The sequence below is a fragment of the Zootoca vivipara genome, chromosome 9 (assembly GCF_963506605.1).
Source record: "Zootoca vivipara chromosome 9, rZooViv1.1, whole genome shotgun sequence".
Lineage (NCBI taxonomy): Eukaryota > Metazoa > Chordata > Lepidosauria > Squamata > Lacertidae > Zootoca > Zootoca vivipara.
The window spans coordinates 46,696,090-46,716,577 of record NC_083284.1 but is presented as its reverse complement, the minus strand read 5'-3'; the positions used below and the strand labels follow the sequence as shown (position 1 = coordinate 46,716,577).

Genomic DNA, 20,488 nt, shown 5'->3' with positions numbered 1-20,488 from the left:
GTAGGGCTGTGGAAAACAAGAGGCTATCAAGTGCGTTGGAAACGACCCATTCGACTGCGGCGAAGGAAGGTGATCTGTGCGCTTTACTTGACCCCCCCTTCTCGACGTCGCCAACGGCCGCTGCTTCTCTTCCTCAGCTCCACCAGGCGAGGGGCTAAGTACCACAAACGTGTAATTTTTACCCCCACCTTTTCTTAGAAAAGCGGGGCTGGGGCGGCTTGAGCTCTGGGGCGCGGCTGAGAAATGGTGACTGGACTGTTTGGGGCTGGGGCGACCTGGGAGCCGTAGGGCAGGCTGAGGGGGTGAAGGCGTCGTGTTTTTTTCGGGCAGGAAAGAGTACGAGGGTACTAGTGAATTTTTAGCCTATCGGTAGGCCTGTGTGAAGAAACCTCGAAAGAGCGGTTGGTGGTGAGGCGCGGAGGAGGGGGGCGAAGTATTTTGGGCGGGAAAGTGTCGCCTCAGGCCCTGGGGGTGGGGCGCGAGGGGAGGAAGGCCAGGAATGCGGACCTCATTGTAAGCGGCCTCTTTTCCTCGTTGCTTACTCGTTAATTTTCCCTCCCCCTTTTCTCTCTTCAACCCCCCCCCCCCAGTTTCCCCCACCGATCAGGGACCGTTGCCGCAGCCATGGGCAAAGGCGACCCGAACAAGCCCCGGGGCAAGATGTCCTCGTACGCTTATTTCGTGCAAACGTGCCGCGAGGAGCATAAGAAGAAGCACCCGGACACTTCGGTCAACTTTTCCGACTTCTCCAAGAAATGCTCCGAGAAATGGCGGGTAAGGAAGAAGCGGCTCGGCCAGGCCCAGCCAGGGCCCGCCTCGCCTCGCCTCGCCTGGCGTTGCTCGGCTAGGCACCGCCTCCCAGCACACTCCCCCCTCCCCCTCCCAGCGGCGTTGGCGCGCGTTGCAGTTGCTCGCGCCCGCCCAAGGACTTAAAAGGCGGGAACGGAGCTGGAGTCGGGCCTGCCAGCGGGCCCGCCTGATAAACAGCTTCCCTTCCTCCTCCCCCTTGCCGAGCTTCTTTCGGCGGCCGCAATTTCTGGCAGTGCGAAGTTGCAGGAGCGGCTGGGTTTTGTAAGCAGGGATGGAAGCAATATAGAGCAAGTTCAAAGTTTTCTAGGCCTGTGGCAAAAGCGCTAGCATGTTTTTTAAAAGAGTAACCCCGCCCTTAAATTTGTAAGGCGAGATGCTTGAAATGTTGCAACAATAAAGGCTGCTGTGCTCGAAGTGCAATTTTAAGCTACAGGTACTTCCAAACCGGGCTTGCCTAATTGTGTCCCCTGCTCCCCACATTAAAATACTTTGCTTTTCATTTTAGAAAACTATTGGAAGTTCTGAGTATTTCCATAATACTCTTTGAACTCCTCAACTCTTCGGGACAAAGTTGCAGACTGCCAGGATACCTTACAAAAGCAAATTTGCTAAAGTTACAGCAGATTGAAAATGGCCACCTACTGGAATGTCTTAATGTTTGCACCTTCTTGGCCTGTGTCTCCTTCACATTCTCATTAAACTACAATTAAAAGGAACTGTGATATGTTATCAGGAGGTTTACATAACAAGTGTAGGTTTGGCAGTGTAGTTTTACTTCAGCCTTCCCCACTTAAAAGCAGCAAGAAATATTAATAAATATTACATAAATGTGTATATTTGTTCCAGGCAGTTTCTGGGGTATTGGAAAAGGAATGTCTTATGTATGGTCTGGGAGAAACATTATTTTCCCCATTCTTGGACTTGTAATAAATGCCTGTGTTCATTGGTTGTATGAGAATTCAGTAAGTCCCAACTCATTTTTACAACCATTGTTTGGCAGGAATTCATTTTTTTCCTTTCTAGTGTCTGTAGCTAAACAAAAGGCTTTAAGACAAATTTGGAATAATGAGAATTAACATAGTGGGGAAAACAAATTGGCTTGTTTGGATATGGTGCCTGCCTTATGGTTGACCTGCAGTATGTTTTTGCAGCTTTTCTTAACATATATAGTATATGGAGATGCTCTCAGTATTTATTGAAAGGTTGCTGCCAAGGCCCAAGAACCTTAAATATATGTGGTTTTAACACCCATTTCTCCCTCCTTATAGACAATGTCAGCAAAAGAAAAAGGCAAGTTTGAAGACATGGCAAAGGGTGACAAAGTTCGTTATGATAGGGAGATGAAAAGTTATATTCCTCCTAAAGGGGAGAAGAAGAAGAAAAAGGACCCCAATGCCCCCAAAAGACCACCGTAAGTTTATCAAAGATACCAATTTTTTTGTCTGCATGTAAGTTAATTTCAAAATGAGTAGAACATTTCTATCACCCCCTTAATCTGCAATCACGGCAAGTTGTCTGACATGTCTTTGTTCATCCTCTAGATCTGCTTTCTTCCTGTTCTGTTCTGAGCATCGCCCAAAGATAAAAAGCGACCACCCAGGTTTGTCTATTGGTGATACAGCAAAGAAACTAGGCGAAATGTGGTCTGAGCAAACAGCAAAAGACAAGCAGCCCTTTGAGCAGAAGGCAGCAAAACTAAAGGAGAAGTATGAGAAGGTAATGTGTTCCTTTTAATTTTCTGTTAATGGTGTGCATTATGGTTTTACTATTTGGGACCTTAAATTGCCAACTGAAAATTAGTGTTGATTATTTGGCAATAGTTAATGTTGGTACAGTAATGACCTAGAGGGGTACAGTTTTTACTGGTGAGTCTAAATGGTACAGCCCCGAGAACACTACTGGAAGACCACCTAAGGAACAACTTCCTTGGCAGAAAACTAAGCAAAAGTAATTGGTTTCAGTAAAAAGCAAGTCTTCTAGTGGCATTGCTGCTGTTTTTAAGTTTCATACCCTTATATGTTGTTGTTATGGGGCATGGTTGCAAGGATGATTGCCATGGGGAGAAGGATAGATGCTGTGAGCATGTTTTGAAAGTGTTGGGAAGCGACCCAAAGAACAAATGGGAAGAAATCCCAATTTATCTTTCTGAAGGTGTGTTTTTTTCAAACTAAACTTTGCATTGCTGTTGCAGGATGTTGCAGCATATCGTGCCAAGGGGAAGGGTGATGCAGGAAAGAAAGGTCCTGGTAGGCCAGCAGGCTCCAAGAAGAAAGTAGAACCTGAAGAAGATGATGATGAGGAAGAAGACGAAGAAGAGGAAGACGAGGAGGAGGAGGAGGAAGATGAAGATGAAGAGTGAAGTTATAAAGCTGCTGTAAAGATTTTGTGCTCAAAAGTCAATGATTCTGCTAAGAATGTGAAATTGAGTGCAGCTCATTGTTAGCTTCAGTATAAAAACTGTACAGAATTGTGTATAGGTAATGTGATTGTAGGGAGACCTGTATTCTGATGTAAGTAGTAGCTGAATGCCACTACTGTTAGATTTTTAAAAGCTGATATTGTCAAATGTTCAGGCATATTTAATGGTTCTTTGGATTCAGTGACAGCTTGATTTTGAGCAGAGTTAAAAAAATGGTAGTAAAATTGGTAGTCAACCTTGTCTTGCATACTATTGCATTGTATTACTTTTTTAACAATTTTGTAATAAAATGATGTACATTATTCTTGTTACTATACTGTAGTGTTAATTTGCTTAAACAGCTGGAAATTCTAGTATATGCCTGTGGTAATTTCATAAAGGGTAAGGTAACCTTAAAGCAGCCTTCTCTAAATTGGTATGCTCAAAACATTTTGAGCTGCAACTCATTTTCCTTGGCAGTTTACTCTTGCTGGATTTAATGACATTTGTGCAGAACATTATAAGGCATGAGGTTAGAGAAGGCTGACTTAAAGGAGAAGCTATATTAGACTTGATTCATGTTGCAACTTTTGAGACTGGAGTAATTACAAGCAACTTTCTCCTAATTTTCACATAAAGCAGAAGTGGGCAACCTGTGGCCTTTCAGATGTTGGACAGCAATTCCCTTCCCTGACTATTCTGATGGTGGTAGTTCAGGAACAAGTGGAGGGCCAGAGGTTCCCTACTCCCAGTTGTACAGCATTGCAAATGTTCCTTTGCGTAACTAGGACTGTGTATCACATGCCTCTTAAAGTGGTACTCTGAAGTGGGGCTTGTAGTATGAAAAATCTTGTGTAAGTTCAGACCTTAAAAGTCTGTAGGAGAAAATTAAAATGTCAAATTTGGCCACATTAGAGATGAGTTGATTTATTGTGCAACAATGGCATGATACAGCCATGGGTTGGTTTTGGATGTTGCTTGTTTTGAGGTTAGTGTGGCACATGTAGAAGGTAAGGAATAGCCACTTAACTCCCTAAGGTTCTCCCTTTAGGCTAGCTCCCATTAAGGCTGTAGTATGAAGTGCACCTTTTTGAAAATGTGCTTAGAAATATGCTGCACTGAGTTCTCTGGCGGCTTCCCATTTTAAGTTACAAATATTGCTTGTGTGTTGTTGGATCCATAGTTATATCAGGATACTCTTAAATCCTATAAATCAGATACATGGCCTCTTGACAAAGTTGTCCAGAATACAGTATTGCATGATGATTAGTCTTCCAATTTTTTTTTATCGAGAGGCTTTTGGGGGATGTTAGAGATTAAAACTGGCTCATTGTACCTAGAGGACCCCTCAATATAGTGCAGTACAGGAGGCCTTGCTGCATTCTTGCTTTTAGACAATCTTTCATAGGTTCTAGACTAGGATTGGGGAACTTTAGGCCTGGGATTTAAATTGCCTTCAGACTCTCAAGTCATGCTGCTGCTTTATCTGCTCCATGCCCTCCTTGAGTGCTTCTGCATGACTGGAATCTGTCAGTGAACAGAGATACTGAACTGCAGTAATACTTAGTTTGCTTGGTTGGAGACACTCTTGTGGCTGGGGAGCCCTTATATTCTGTAGGTCCTCAATAGAGCCTGGGCTGGCACAGAAAATCCTGCTTTAACCCTCATGTTATTGAATTGACACAGTAGTTACAAAGCATCCATTAAAGGTTCTGGCAGTGAACAGTGCTAGCAACATTCCCTAGACCTTGGGTGCTGCTACTGGTATGGCTGTTTTACATTCCACTTCAAAAGTTCTATGGTTTCAGAATAGCTATGCCATAGCTTTTAAGTGATCTCCAGCATATACTCTTACATAAGATCTGCTCTGCGCAAAGCTGAATGAGGTGGTAAGATTGAATTTGAGATTATAGGTGGTGTGCCATATGTCAATGCTTTATTGAAAGTTCAGAACAAGTTTATCACTGGGAACAAAGGCTGTGGACCAACTACTGTAGCTTCCTGCTCTGCTAGCTACTACTTGTTGAGAGTGATGTGTTAAGTAGAGCGCTCAAAAATGTGATCCCCACCTACAATTTAAATTCTACTGCAGGATTTTACAACTTGCATCAAATTTGTGCACAGCATGTAACTGCATGAGTAGCTTTTCAAGGGTATGTGATCTGACCTGGACTTGCAAGCAGTGTTACTGTGTGAATTCATACCTTGAATTTTGGAAGAGGAAGAGTACATACTAAAAGTTGGCAAGTTGCCTCATGACACTGGAGCAAGTATTGGTTGCTACAGCAATATATAAAGCATCGGTTGGCCTAAAATGTTCTGCTTCTAGCCTAGTTTACACATTCAAAGTATGGAAACTAGGAAAAATACACAGTTAAAAACACTTAAGAGGAAAACAACCTTTGCATGGCATATCTTCCTTGAACTCTCCTAGGAACAAATATTTTCCTTTTATGCTGATCTTCAGAAAAGGTGAATCTGGAAGCAGAATCCTCAAAGGTTCAACACTTTCCTAAAACTGCTATAGGTATAGGTAAAGAACCCCTGGACGGTTAAGTCCAGTCAAAGATGACGGGGGTGCAATGCTCATCTTGCTTTTCAGGCTGATAGCTGGCATTTATCCAGACAGCTTTTTGGGTCATTGGCCAGCATGACTAAATCACTGCTGGCGTGTGGAGGAGTTCATTGTCCAGAAAGTGGGAGAAGCAACAAGAGGATCAGCCATTTTAGATCTGGTCCTAACCAATAGTGATGACTTGGTTAGTGGGGTAGAAGTGGCAGGATCATTAGGTGGGAGTGACCATGCTCTTCTGGAGTTTATTATCCAGCGGAAAGGAGCAACCAAGCATACTAAGGTCCAAATTCTAGACTTTTAAGAAAGCAGACTTCAGAAAACTTAGGGAAACGCTGGGTGAAATCCCATGGACAGTAATACTAAAAGGGAAGGGAGTTCATGATGGTTGGGAGTTTGTTAAAAGGGAGATATTAAAAGCACAACTTCAGGCAATACCAATGAGACGGAAACATGGAAGGTGCCTAAAGAAGCCAGGCTGGCTATCTAAAGAACTTTTGACTGAGTTAAGATTTAAAAGGGATATGTACAAAAAATGGAAAAGGGGGGAAATCTCCAGAGAGGAATTCAAACATATAGCCAGCACGTGTAGAGACAAAGTCAGAAAAGCTAAAGCACAGAATGAACTCAGGCTCGCCAGAGAGGTTAAAAGCAACAAAAAGGGCTTTTATGGGTATGTCCGTAGCAAAAGGAAAAACAAGGAAACGGGTCACTCAGAGAAGATGGTGAAATGCAAACAGGGGACAGAGAAAGGGCAGAACTCCTCAATGCCTTCTTTGCCTCAGTCTTCTCCAAGAAAGAAAACAACGCCCGACCTGAAGAATATGGAGCAGATGATTCAGCAGGGTAAACACAGCCCAGAATAAGTAAGGAGGTAGTACAAGAATACTTGGCTAGTTTAGATGTATTCAAGTCTCCAGGGCCAGATGAACTACATCCAAGAGTATTAAAAGAACTGGCAGAGGTGATTTCAGAACCACTGGCAATAATCTTTGAAAATTCCTGGAGAACAGGCGAAGTTCCAGCAGACTGGAGGAGGGCAAATGTTGTCCCTATTTTCAAAAAGGGGAAAAGAGAGGACCCAAACAATTACCGCCCAGTCAGCCTGACATCAATACCAGGAAAGATTCTAGAGCAGATCATTAAGCAAACAGTCTGTGAGCACCTAGAAAGAAACTCTGTGATCACTAAAAGTCAGCATGGGTTCCTGAAAAATAAGTCATGTCAGACTAATCTGATCTCATTTTTTGACAGAATTACAAGCCTGGTAGATGAAGGGAACGCTGTGGATGTAGCCTATCTTGATTTCAGCAAGGCCTTTGACAAGGTGCCCCATGATATTCTTGTAAAGAAGCTGGTAAAATGTGGGCTAGACAATGCTACCATTCAGTGGATTTGTAGCTGGCTTACTGACCGAACCCAAAGGGTGCTCATCAATGGCTCCTCCTCATCCTGGAGAGTAGTGACTAGTGGGGTGCCACAGGGTTCTGTCTTGGGCCCAGTCTTGTTCAACATCTTTATCAATGACTTGGATGATGGGCTTGTGGGAATCCTGAGCAAGTTTGCAGATGACACCAAATTGGGAGGGGTGGCTAACACCCCAGAGGACAGGATCACACTTCAGAATGACCTTAACAGATTAGACAACTGGGCCAAAGCAAACAAGATGAATTTTAACAAGGAGAAATGTAAAGTACTACACTTGGGCAAAAAAAATGAAAGGCACAAATACAGGATGGGAGACACCTGGCTTGAGAGCAGTACATGTGAAAAGGATCTAGGAGTTTTGGTTGACCACAAACTTGACATGAGTCAGCAGTGTGATGCAGCAGCTAAAAAAGCCAATGCAATTCTGGGCTGCATCAATAGGAGTATAGCATCTAGATCAAGGGAAGTAATAGTACCACTGTATTCTGCTCTGGTCAGACCTCACCTGGAGTATTGTGTCCAGTTCTGGGCACCACAGTTCAAGAAGGATACTGATAAGCTGGAACGTGTCCAGAAGAGGGCAACCAAAATGGTCAAAGGTCTGGAAACGATGCCTTATGAGGAACGGCTTAGGGAGCTGGGTATGTTTAGCCTGGAGAAGAGAAGGTTAAGGGGTGATATGATAACCATGTTCAAATATATAAAAGGATGTCATATAAAGGAGGGAGAAAGGTTGTTTTCTGCTGCTCCAGAGAAGCGGACACGGAGCAACGGATTCAAACTACAAGAAAGAAAATTCCACCTAAACATTAGGAAGAACTTCCTGACAGTAAGAGCTGTTCGGCAGTGGAATTTGCTGCCAAGGAGTGTGGTGGAGTCTCCTTCTTTGGAGGTCTTTAAGCAGAGGCTTGACAGCCATATGTCAAGAATGCTTTGATGGTGTTTCCTGCTTGGCAGGGGGTTGGACTGGATGGCCCTTGTGGTCTCTTCCAACTCTATGATTCTATGATTCTATGAGTGCCAGATGCATGGAAACGCCGTCAACCCTCCCGCAGTAGCAGTACCAATTTATCTATTTGCACTGGTATGCTTTTGAACTGCTAGCTTGGCAGAAGAGTGGCGTAGTAAACCTTGCCACATCACTTAAATCATGCAATTTGCTTTTGTAGGTCAACATCTTCATTGCAGCATCCTTTTCCCCAGGAATTTCTTCATGCAGCTAACTACTTGAGCCTATAAGGTGGATCAATATGTGGTATTTATTTTCTAGTCAACAAGATAAGCAGAGCAATCCTAACCCCTGATCTGTAGTAGCATAAGGGGTTAGAAAGTGGCAGTAGTACAGTATCTCACTGCCTAATTCTGTTGCGCTCATCTGGGCTTTGAGGCTACTACTGCACCTATCAAAGACACAGGTAAAGGTAAAGGGACCCCTGACCATTAGGTCCAGTCGTGACCGACTGGGGTTGCGTGCTCATCTCGCATTATTGGCCGAGGGAGCCCGCGTATAGCTTCCAGGTCATGTGGCCAGCATGACAAAGCCGCTTCTGGCAAACCAGAGCATCACACGGAAACGCCGTTTACCTTCCCGCTATAGCGGTTCCTATTTATCTACTTGCATTTTGACATGCTTTCGAACTGCTAGGTTGGCAGGAGCTGGGACCAAGCAACGGGAGTTCACCCCGTCACAGGGATTCAAACTGCCGACCTTCTGATCAGCAAGCCCTAGGCTCAGTGGTTTAGCCCACAGCGCCACCTGTGTCCCAAAGACACAGGTAGAAGCTACTAAATGGTATTCCCACCAGTGGAAAGCCCTGGAATGGGGCATTTTGGGTATGGAATTGGACCATTCCAGGATCCATTGCATGGTAATCTGATTCAGGTATGGCTATCGGAACTGCTCTGCTGAAGCTGGCACAGAGGAGCCCACAGCACAAGCAGCAGACCTACAGGTGCTGCTGTGGTTCTGGCTCTGTTTAGTCTCGCTGCTCTTTTAGCTGAGAGAAAGGATTGCTTACTTATGTTAGGGAAAAAGCAAGAAAAATGAAAGTATTCTATTTAACAATTACATAGGCACTACATACGTACACTCAAGGAGTTTCGATTCAATAGGAACATGATTAGAAAAACAAGTTTTTGGTGCAAATATATAATAAACCCACAAGTTAAAATTTATTTTCCTCACCTAAAAAACAAGCAACCCAGAATTAAGATATACACAAGATACCCAAGTTTTATCCCTATTAAAACTTTTGAAGATTTATACAATCTTTACAGAAACATACAGTGTATCAAAATCTGCATAAATCAAATTTATAAAATGTGTAGAAATGCATAGTGATCAACTTACAAAGCAAGGATATGGAATCTACTTTTCAAAAAGCAGGTTACAGTAGGAAAAGTCATTAGGAGTAACAGCTTATGTTGTTTTGTAAGATTTGGAGTTTAAAAATACAGATCCATATTCACATACAGTATTGGATTTTAATGTAATTGCACACAATACCCATTTGATACACACGCCTGCACAATCGATGTGCAATCTTTCATTTATGCATAGTAATGTGATTAAATTAACCTCTGTCCAACAAAGAAAATGAAAATCTGTTTTCATACACACAAACAATAAAATGTACCCACACCCTTATTGTCCTTTTTATTTCTTCCTCCATATTCTAATTTAATTATTCACACCTTTCAGGAGGCCCCAAAAGATCAACACCAAGAAATAAAGATTCCAAACTATATGTAGTAGGCCTTTGTTAAGGCCAGAATTTTGGGTTCACTAAATGTTGTAACACACTAAGCTACACTAAACTAAAAATTTGGCCTTGTAACTGAAGCATCTCCATTGCTCGCTTTTAGGAGTTGCTTGAGTGAAGATCAAGGAGATAATACTATGGGAATTTATCCAAATGACCGAATTTAATTTTGAGCTAAAAATCCTGCATAGTCACATGCATATGAACCTAGCTGATTTCAGTAGAATTTAGGTGTGCATAACTGTACAGCAGGGGCCAGAAACTAATACCAAACCTTTTAGTATCTCTGCCTTTGAGTTGGATTAAGTATTGAAACAGGTATCGTTTATTATCTCTCCCCCCCCCCCCTCCCCGCCATGTTTAGGGTAATATTCAGCACAAATGTTTTAAGAAACTTTCCCTTAGTTTATATCTTTTTAGTATCTTTATTATCCATTTTCTGTTCATGCCATGGCATCATTATATAATTTGGAGTCATAACACAATCCTAAAGTTTAAACATCCTAATTCTTTGGAGGAAGAGAGAGAGCCTTTGAATTCACCTTCAATTCCCATTTGCTCACTTCTAATCTATATATGGATCTTTAGCTAGTTGACAATATCCCTTTACATGCCGAGTGCTTGTAAAATAATTTTGTAAGGCATGATACAGAAGGGAAGTTAGTGCTTGAATTTTTTTTAGTTGCAATTTGGATTGCTCACTTCCACTGAATGCATCACTTAGTGCTAAATTTCAGTTTCAGCTATATACTGTAACATAGAAAATGTAAGCTGCTTCAATGCTATTTTACACAAGTGGCTCATGGATTTAAGTGCTATTAAGCATATGTTGACTACAACCTTCTTTCCAAAGATTCCAGGGAAGCTTTAGCATCACTATCTCAGGTTCCTCTCACAGTATCCCTGGTATGACTTGTGTCTCAATTGGTTGTCCTTAACCATAATAAATAAGGAGTGTTACTGTAAATTTGGCAAAATCTTAAACCACAAGAGCTTTACCAACTCATCCCTATTTTAAAAGAGACACTTCGACTAACTTGTTCTATGATTATTATTTTTCTCTTGTGAACTACAGAGGAAAAATTAAAGAGGCACTAAATACATTGAAAATTCACCTTTCAAAAAAGCAGCATGACTGTGAAAGAAGGCCACCCTGGCTAAAAAAAACCTGTGGCAGTGCTTGGTAAGATGTAAAATCAAAACAACGTACAACAGGTTGATAATCACCACGTTATAGCAAAGTCTGGTTACTCCAACCTTTTTCAAGTGTGAGTGTTTAAAAAATAAAAACTGCCTGCAGACCCCTGAGTGTAATCCCAAAGAAGACAACAACATGCTTGGATCCAACCCCCCTGGCTGTGCACAAGTGGATCACTTATGCACACATGGGAAGCTGCCAATTTGCAGCCCTTTATGCCACTCAAAAAGCCATTCCAGAAGTTCCTTCAGCCATCAGGAGGGGCTTTTGGGGTGGAGGCTGTCACCAGAAGACGGTGCAGAAAAGCACCCTTTGCATGAGTGCAAGCAACTTCCTGCTACTTCAGATCCAAGTTGGTGCTTTTAGCTTTGCTCCTAGTGAAAGAGAAACAAAGTCAAAAGCACATTCAATTATTAACTAACGCACCATAAAACAAAAACATCCTAAAAACGAAACGAAAAGAGAGAGAGATGTAAACATCTATTAAAGTTTAAGGTAAGAGCAGTTTTGTAAACATCAACTGCAAGTTGATAAATCTATCACTGTCCATCTATGTCCTTCATCTAGATCAAGAGGTTCCAGGCTCACAGCTGTACGAAGTTAATAGTTGCAGCAGTTTTCAGGCTATCTTCAGTCCTATATGAATTCAATTTGTCATAGGTAGGTCTGGGCTTATTTCGTCTACACATTAAGGATATTGTTCATTTCCCATTTTTGTGTTGCTTTATTTGAGTCGCACTCTGAAATAAACACTTGGTGTAGAACTTCTGAACGGTCCAAACATTTTCCTGAAGGGATATGGGTAAATCTATGTAGATTCTGCAAAACAAGAAGCAAGCAAAAAGCTGTTACTTCCCAAAAACAACCTGCCAATTTTTAAAAGTTGTCCAAGTCCTACTGAAACTACCGTTCTTATCAGTTGCTATATGGTTTGCCTTGAAAATGATTAGAATACATTTTATTTATTTATAAATGAGCAAAGTTAGCACAGATACCCTAATCATCTAATGCGTTGATATATGTAATATCTGAAACCCTTTATCCATATAAAGGGTTTCAGACAATGCATATATCAATGCATTAGATGCAGGGGTCAGCAAATTTTTTCACCAGGCGGCCGTACTATATTGGACAAATAAAAGGACCAATTCTACTCATGTAAAAACACGCTGATTCCTGGGCCGGCCGGATTGAGAAAGCGACTGGGCCAGCCCCAGCCCCCGGGCCTTAGTTTGGCTATGCATGGATCAGGGTAGTAGTAGTAACTTTGATCATATATAAAGTGGTAACTTTGCTCCTATATAACTAAGGGGTTTAAATTTCTGAGCAGGGTGTGTTGGGGGGGGGGGGGGAGAACAGTTTCTGAAGCCACAGCGTCTGGGATAGGTCATGCCAATTAGCTGCTCAAAAGGCATGGGCTGGTGATCTCTCCCATCCCCTCAAATTCCACATAATTTGACCATATCTATTAGATGTTACAAAATGTATTTACAAAGGGGTGGTGGTGGGAGAGAATATCAACATTCTCTTTTCCTGGCCACCTTTCCCCTATGTACTGTAGGCAATCAGTTACTCCAATATTTTTTCCTATACCCTTCTTTGCTCCCCTGCCCCAATCATGTCTCAGACAATATATCAGTCATTCTTACCTTAGTATCATTTTAATGCCCCCTCTGTATTCCAGTTTAGCAATTTTTCTTCTTCTTGTGCCCCTTTGTTTTCCCTCTGCCCAGATCCTATTAACATGCTTTCCCTTACCCCCATCCTTCTATATGTTAAGGCTCAAGTCGCTTGGGAAATTAAATTCATAGCTGAGACAATGTGAATCATGACTCCCAACCTGAGGTGAGGGTGGAAGAGTTGTTTTCATTCAGCTGGGAAGGAAACCCACCTGATTGTATAATGAGAGATTCTGTTCATTAATTGCTAGAGCTCAAGTAAGTCCCTGGCTAGTCTATCCTGATGTATTGGATTTCTGGTGGAAGAGAAGATGAGAACGTGCCAACGAAGAGGTAAGATATATTATCTCATCTGTGCACTTAAGTTTCCATCTTTTGTGTCCTCCAATATGGCTCCTATGTTTACAATAAAATAAAGCTTGCACTGTTGCCTGAGCAGGATACTTTTGAAAGAACTTTGCCAGATATCCCCAAATCTTATTTCTCCTTCATTGAAAGGAACAAAAGTAATTAAGATTCTTCATTTTTTTTTTGAATAATTTTTATTAATTTTTAGGAAAAAAAACACATACAAAGTATACAACATAAACTCTGTCCCTTCATTTTCCCTCCACCCACAAGCCCACCTCTGCCACCAGTGAGCCCCATGGGTATTGGGGAACAAAGGGGTCCATTTTAAGCTGGGTTTGACCTCCCCCCTCCTTCCTCCCCCCTCATCCCCCCCCTGCCACTGAGAGGACAAAGGCGGAGGATCTCTGGGGATTGGCTTATCCCCCAGCTATTTCTTCACTGTACTGGAAAAAAGAAAAACAAAGAAAAAAGGAGAGAGGAAAAAAAAAGCAAAAATATGAGAAGGGGAAAAAAAGGGAAGGAAAAAAGAAAAGGAAAAAAGAAAAATATTAATGGCTTCCACGACTCTCCTCCTCCTGGATTTCCCAACCTCTTTACATAGTTATGGCGGGTTTTCTAATCCAATTCAGAATCTTATTCTTATAATATTAACACAATCCTCCTCCTTCTTCATGCTGTCCCCCTCTGAGCCCCCCCCCCCTGCCACTGGGGTAGCCCGAGGAGTCCAGCAGTCAAAAGGTTCCATTTTTGTGTCTGGGTTTCCCTCCACCCTTCCCTCTCCCCTCAAGGCACCCCCTGCCACTGGGTACCAAGAGTAAGAAGGGGGAGACAGGCAGTTTTCCACCCAAACACCTGATCACCAAAATTATTCAAAAACAGACTCTAAGCATATTTCCTCAGCCATTCTTTTTACTCCCTCCAGAAAGCTCTTAACCTTAAACTATAAAAATCTCTCCTTCCCCCCCCCCAATGTCCCTCCTCCCAATTGGATCAGCATATCCTTTTAACAGGCCAAGATTCCGACACCGTTATTCATAGACCAAAAACAGTACCTTAAACTAAAATTTTTACCCCACACCAATTCTTTCCCACATCCACTTCCAGACCTCTGCTCCTCCCTCTTTCTGCCTTTCCCTCCCTTCACTAACACCATTCAACATTTCAGTCTCTCCAGGATTTTCACTTCCATCAATCTTCTCTTCACTTTGCTTCTCCTTGTCGGCCTCATCTCTTTGTTCTGATCTTTGTTTTTCATCATCCAACACATATTTTTTATAGTCTGAATCAGTCTCCAAATTGTCCTCAAATTGTTGCTCCTCACACACAATCTCATAATCAAAATTGTCCTCTAAATCTTGCTCTTGCACCTCATTCCCCTTTTCTGGTGGATTGAAACATTGCCTTTCCTTGTAGATATCTTCCCATGTTTGTAGATAACCCAGCACAGCTTCCTGGAAAGCTCGAGAGAATTTTGTTTTCATAGCTCACTTGACCACAGGCAGACCAGAGATAAGGGCAGAAGGGTACTGGAAAATTCCTCTCTACAACGTTTTCGGCTCCATCTTGGCTGTTCTTATCCTTTGTCTTTAACCTCATCAGATTTCAAATTTACAGTCCGCTTAAATCCTTTTAAAACCTTTTGAATCAATTTTTCCAATTCACAGGAATAAAATCGTCTTTCTTAGCCCTTTAACAATTTGACAGCTTTTGATAGCTGTCAAAACGTCCTCCCCCTTGTTGCTGCTGAACCTCAAGGGGCAACGACACCGGGGGGGCTGGGGAGGTTTGGAAAAGTCTTTCTTTCTCTCGGGTCCGCAATCTTGAAAGAAGTTTTCCCTTTTCGGCTTGGGAATATTTAATGCGCCTCCCGATTGTCCATTTGGAAGAGATCGGCTTCCGTTACTTTAGAATCTCTTCCTATCTTCAAATTTAAATTTTTTAAGATCCGAATAGAGATTTAACTTACTTTGAAGAAGTCTTTTATTGCCTTTTATTGCCTTGGAAGAATCCGCCGCTTGCAGGCTGAGGACTCGGAGCTTCACTTCAAGGAGGTAAGATGAAACCCAAAAATGGCTCCCGCGACTCCACTCCGCTGGCTCTCGATTGCTCTACTGAGCTCTCGGGCAGCAGAGGATTCGCGTTCGGAACAAACAGCTGGGCACTATGTCACCGAGACTCTCTACTCGGTGTTTTTTCGGGGAGTCCGCTCGCTCTGCGGACTTCCCCCCCCTCCACGAAGCCAGGGACTTCAGAGCACGAAGTCCCTGCGTCCAACTTCACCAGCGCGACGAATCGGAAGCCCGTAATTAAGATTCTTCAGTACACAGATCACTCACAACAGAAGATGAAAATTCATATCATTGATTAGATACCTTGAAGTACTGCCACTCCTTGTATTCATTTAGATTGCAGTGTGTAATCATAACTTTGGTGCCATCAGGTCCTTTACTCAAGCACTGATCATACTGCATGAGCTGGTTGGCTTCATTAATTCTGAACAACTAATAGGAAAAAATATGACATTAAAAACCACTATATATTTTACACCAGTAACTCCTGAAATGCTAAAGTAATAACTGACATGTTAAAAATGATACTGCTCAGAAGAAGTATTACAATTATTCAATCTATTTGTCTTTTGCTTTTTAAAATTAAGAAGTATACTGAAGAGACTTTTACAGAAAAGCACAGTACATTGGCTGCTCAGAAGTAAGTCCCAGCATGACCTAAGGATACACAAAGTCCATCACATTGCACTGTCATGTGGTCACGCTTATCAGTGATTGAGGTACAGCTTACGTCTGCAGGTAAGTGGGTCCGATATTGCTTTATTGATTTGGAAACAGTAAGCTGTGCAACTCGAAGGAGCTAAAATTTGCTGAGCATCAATAATTGTAACATTTTTACTGTATTTAACAAAACTAATATATCCCTAGATTGAAATAAGACCTCTTAGCGCTTTACAATATGTTTTGGATTGGTCAGAAAAAATGAACTGTGAGCAGATGTTCGGGCCAAAAGGGGGAAATGGCATTGTTCAACAGAAGCCAGATTTGGACACATGTCTTCTGATTTAAACATCAGCATCCCAAACACTGGCCTTCAATACCAGTAATGAGTTGAATGAATCACAGAGGTCAGGGCTACTGGTCTGAATCCCAACAGCACTCATCAGCTATGGCATGAAGTGATGGTAGAAGGAGAAGAAAGGAATTGTATGTTGCTGAAACTCCCATCATGAAAGGCTGACTCGTGGGGATGTATTCATGCTCAGCTGATAGGAGGTTCCCATGAGCTGGAACAGAGAGGAAGCAATTTTCAGCAATTCTCTTCCCAAAGCAGCACCCTGCTAAATTGGCTCCAGATAGTTGGAGGTCTCTCTGGAGCAGATTTAGAGAAGTCACAAGGAGGCTGCAGGGGGAAATGCTGAAAAATTGCTTTAGTTTTCTTTCTGCCACTGGAAACTTTTCACTGTTAGCTGGGTGACACTAATTGGAAATACGCTTACGCTAGACTCTCATATTTGTATACCCCTTGGGGATTTTAAAATATTAAGCTGTCTAGAAATGCTTTTAAATAAAACGAATAAATGTTATGAACATAGATTTGGACTTTGCCTAGCAAATATGTGTTTTTAAGTTTTCATAGATTGTTTTATCCTAAACTTTATACTAGTCATAATCACTTTATTTGTATACCACTTTTTTGGGTAAACATTGCACTCAAAGTGGTTTAGAAAACACAATATATACCCAAAATAGAATAACTTCTATTTACATCTACAGAAAGCTTTTGATTCATTTAGTGGAAGGGAGGAGGCAGAATTTTTTTGATGATTCTCCTTTCTCCCTAAAGCTGCCCCAAGTTGCTCCATAGAGCCCCTAATCCCCCAAGCAGATTTTCAGAAGGCAAGAGGCTGCAGAGGAAACGTAGGAATAACCACAAATAGTATCTAAATTTGAGCCATCAACAATGCTTTTGTGATCCGCAACAGTTCCCTATGTAAGACAATTAAAAATAATGGTTATTATTTAATTTATATCCTGTCCTTCCTCTTGAAGGAACCCAGGATGGTTCACTAACATGATTTATAATTTTATTGTGATAATGTAGTAGTGGCCTTCACACACACGACAGCTCCCAGTATGCACACTCTCTCTCTCTCTCTCTCTCTCTGTGTGTAGTTGTGCTTCAACAATTTAGTACTGTTTACAGCGATGGAAAATCCACAGGCAAAAAGTTTAATCTTTTGGCATTCCTCGTAATTCCAAAGATGTTGCTTTGAGACTACTTACTTGATTTCCTCCCATTCTGTGACATGGTCCAAGTTCCACAAAGCCCCCATTGGAATGCCCCATGCTGTCTATGCAGTAAGCAGTTTCAAAGCCTCTGATCTGAAACACATGTATAATTTATATTGTAGCTAAACATTTCAAAATAAAATTAGGAAGATAATAACTTGGTTATGAAAAAAAGTATTATGTAGTTGTACAGAGATTTCTGAAATTACACACACAGCTCACCGAAGACCTCAGCATAATGTGCTGGAGTCAGAATACTGATAACTATTAGAAGGGGGGGGGGAATCCATTATATCAATAGATGTCATGGGCACCCTTTTGGTATACTATACAAAAAGGTCCAGCAGAACTGGAGCCTGGGGTTCATAGCTTTCCTGTAAGTAAACATAGTTAGCAAGGAGAGTTCAGTGGATTGTATTCCACATAAAGCTAAAGCTTTCAGTTCTGTCTCTGCAAGAAGTTCTCCTTGTATGGTGGGACCTCTCCCCCCACTGCATACTCCCTAACATTGTTATGGGAGTTTCACCAAATCTTTGGAGCAGATTTAGGTATGGTGCAGAAGGAAGAGTAGGAGAGAAAATCAGCAGCACTAAAGATAACCTTGCATGCATGCCAGAGCAAGGAAGATGAGTTCTCCCTGCTCTGCCGAGTGAATGAGGAGATAACGAATCTTTCAAGTGAGTCCATAGCAGATTAGCACAAGGGAAGTTATGACACTGAGAAAAATAATCAAGTAGGAGTTGGATTCTTCTTTCTTTTTCCAACTTTATGCTAGCAATTTAAACAGTGACTGTCAGGGAGTTGTTGCGGCTATTCCCGAGTAAAGACGCTCCAGTCCGTTGTGTCTTTAAAGGTTTTATTGTGCATACTATTTACAGCGCGGAGATAGCAGAAAACATGACCTCCTAGTCACTCTCAGAACCTGGCAATGGCGTCTGTTGGCTCCGGGGCCAGCATAATACCCTGGGCAGCCTGAAACGCCGCCCCCTCGCCCTGCGTCTGGGCACGTGCCTCTATTTGGGCGCCGGAAGAAGCCGTGCCCCTTCTTCCCCTGGCCAGCTGGGGCAGTGCCTGGGCTCTGACGTCTCCCTGAGCCATCCCTCCTCCACTTGTTGGCCAGAGTGTTGCCAGGGCTCTGATGCCTCACTGAGCCTTCCCTCCTCCATTCCGCTTCCCCCTGACCCACTGCTAGCGCTGTAGGGAGTCCCCCTGACAGTGACACTTTTCTTTTTTGGCATTCTTGCAACTTTTTATCTTCTCTGTGTCTACTGTTCACATTTAACCCAGTCAAATTCCTATATTGAAATCTGCACTGATTTCACATCAACTCATTGTTTTGTTCATAAGCCCTGGGACTCTTAAGTAATTCATGCAGATCTAAACAGTTTTAGAGTTTGAATGTGCTGGTTCCTTCCCTGCATATAGCCACAAAGAGATTCCTATCCCCCCCCTTGCCTTCCAGCACACACTAGTCCTTCCTATAAATACTGGACTGGAAGAACAAGGGGAATAGGAGTCGTTGTGACTCTTTGTGACACCTGAAATAATGACTTGTATCAAGGAATGGATCTGCAAAAACACTGCACTCACCTCTCCCCACTCCAGATTTTTAGGTGGCAAAGGATAGTGAGAAGTTATATCATAAGCTATTTCTTCCATAAACCACTTAAAACTTTTGCACTTGTGATCTTCACGAAATTTCTTCAGGTCAGATATATCACCATATGCTAGTGCTTTTGTCTCAGGACGACTAGCATAGAAGTAATCTTTGTATTCATCCCACCAGACCTCCACAACTCGGACATAGTTCTGTGGGGGAAAATATACCAAATTCATACAATAACCCAAACAAGAGTTTACCAGAGCATGGGTAATTGTGGCTAGGCTTTCTCTTTATCGCTTTATGTGCACAACACTTCCATTTGTGGGTGCATCTTTTGATAACCCACTGTAGTTTCATTTCCCAGAAAGTTAAAGGAAAATTCTTATGCAACATTCATATTTATATCAACTTTAATGAAACAAAATGCTGGTTTTATGTGTGTGCTTTTCTATATTTAAAAAATAAAGACACCTTCAGGAATACAGGTATAATTTAAAAGTTCCCAAATTTAGTAATAAAATAAAATGTTGCTCTTTTTGGTTAGGAGATGAAGAACACTGAGCCCTCAACATGGTTATCCAGTTATGAAACCATGGGATTAGTGAGTGGTTCTACAGATACACAAATGCGCGCACACACACATGATTAACTTAGATGTGTTTTTTAAAAATCAAATTACATGTTTTCATTCAGTTAGAATTAAACTCATCATCTAGGGAAGAGAAAAAGGTATAGATTTGAATGTGTCTAAGATTTTTAATTTAGCAATCAAATGCTAAAGAGCAATCAAAAGCTTCACCTTTAAAGTAGGAGATGATCCAACATACGCTGGAGGTGGATTCCCTTGCCATCCCTGGAGACGATAAATGTGTCCAACACGAGAACAAGGCACAAACAGAAGCCTCCCTCCACATTGCCAAATCTGCAGGTTTTTATATGTTGAAAGAGATGAGAATGGGAGATTTACACATTCACAAATTTCAAAATCTCATAAAACATTTGTAAACATTAAATTACAGTACTAGCTATTATTATTTTTCAAAGCTTTCAGCATCATTGCAGGATGTCAATAACCACCACCACCACAGTCCTTTAGTATTAGGAGCCTTTACATATCATTTGAAAGAAATAATGTCAAATATTAGTGCAGACCATTGACAAGTAGTCACAATTGCCTAATTCCTTAACTGGATTGCATTAAATTTAGACGTTACATCCGCAGATAATATTAGGAACTAATTTCATTTAATATTACATGTCATTTTAGGGTGCCCATTAAGTTTTAAATTGAAATATTAAATAACTCACTTCAACACCTTGAGCAATTTTAACCACTTTTTCAGAATTTGTTGGTGGTATTTGTAAATCCCTTAAACTGCAGTAAGC

At 41.7% G+C, this 20,488-nt stretch overlaps 2 protein-coding genes and 1 long non-coding RNA gene across 5 annotated transcripts in view; 2 read left to right on the top strand and 1 right to left on the bottom strand.

The window, feature by feature from the left end:
• Positions 1 to 3,531, top strand: HMGB2 (high mobility group box 2). Of its 2 annotated transcripts, none has more exons than XM_035111667.2 (5): positions 1 to 171; positions 591 to 774; positions 2,079 to 2,221; positions 2,352 to 2,526; positions 3,002 to 3,531. In XM_035111667.2, exons 2-5 carry the CDS (start codon positions 625 to 627, stop codon positions 3,167 to 3,169), a joined length of 636 nt encoding a protein of 211 aa, XP_034967558.2. In that variant the 5' UTR covers positions 1 to 171; positions 591 to 624; the 3' UTR covers positions 3,170 to 3,531. The 2 variants fall into 2 exon arrangements, with proteins under 2 accessions (XP_034967558.2, XP_060134690.1); XM_060278707.1 differs by having other exon boundaries at positions 52 to 69.
• Positions 3,532 to 8,229: 4,698 nt separating this feature from the next.
• On the top strand, positions 8,230 to 9,575 carry LOC132592641 (uncharacterized). Its single transcript, XR_009558147.1, has 2 exons — positions 8,230 to 8,623; positions 8,984 to 9,575. It is a non-coding gene; the product is annotated as an uncharacterized LOC132592641 (long non-coding RNA).
• GALNT7 (polypeptide N-acetylgalactosaminyltransferase 7) overlaps positions 9,344 to 20,488 on the bottom strand; it is a 52,133-nt gene continuing 40,988 nt past the window's right edge. The window contains exons 8-12 of one of the 2 annotated variants that reach the window (XM_035111666.2): positions 19,902 to 20,024; positions 19,090 to 19,308; positions 17,494 to 17,592; positions 15,571 to 15,699; positions 9,344 to 11,987 (exon numbers count right to left, since the gene is read on the bottom strand). In XM_035111666.2, coding sequence (XP_034967557.1) covers positions 11,850 to 11,987; positions 15,571 to 15,699; positions 17,494 to 17,592; positions 19,090 to 19,308; positions 19,902 to 20,024 — 708 coding nt within the window. In that variant the 3' untranslated portion in view covers positions 9,344 to 11,849. The remainder of the gene's footprint in view (positions 11,988 to 15,570; positions 15,700 to 17,493; positions 17,593 to 19,089; positions 19,309 to 19,901; positions 20,025 to 20,488) is intronic. The other variant, XM_035111665.2, reaches the window with a different exon arrangement.

Coding starts and splice junctions, on each gene's coding strand:
- HMGB2 (XM_035111667.2), top strand. CDS start 625: ATGGGCAAAGGCGACCCGAACAAGCCCCGGGGCAAGATGTCCTCGTAC. Junction 775..2,078: donor AATGCTCCGAGAAATGGCGG/GTAAGGAAGAAG, acceptor CCCTCCTTATAG/ACAATGTCAGCAAAAGAAAA. Junction 2,527..3,001: donor TAAAGGAGAAGTATGAGAAG/GTAATGTGTTCC, acceptor TTGCTGTTGCAG/GATGTTGCAGCATATCGTGC.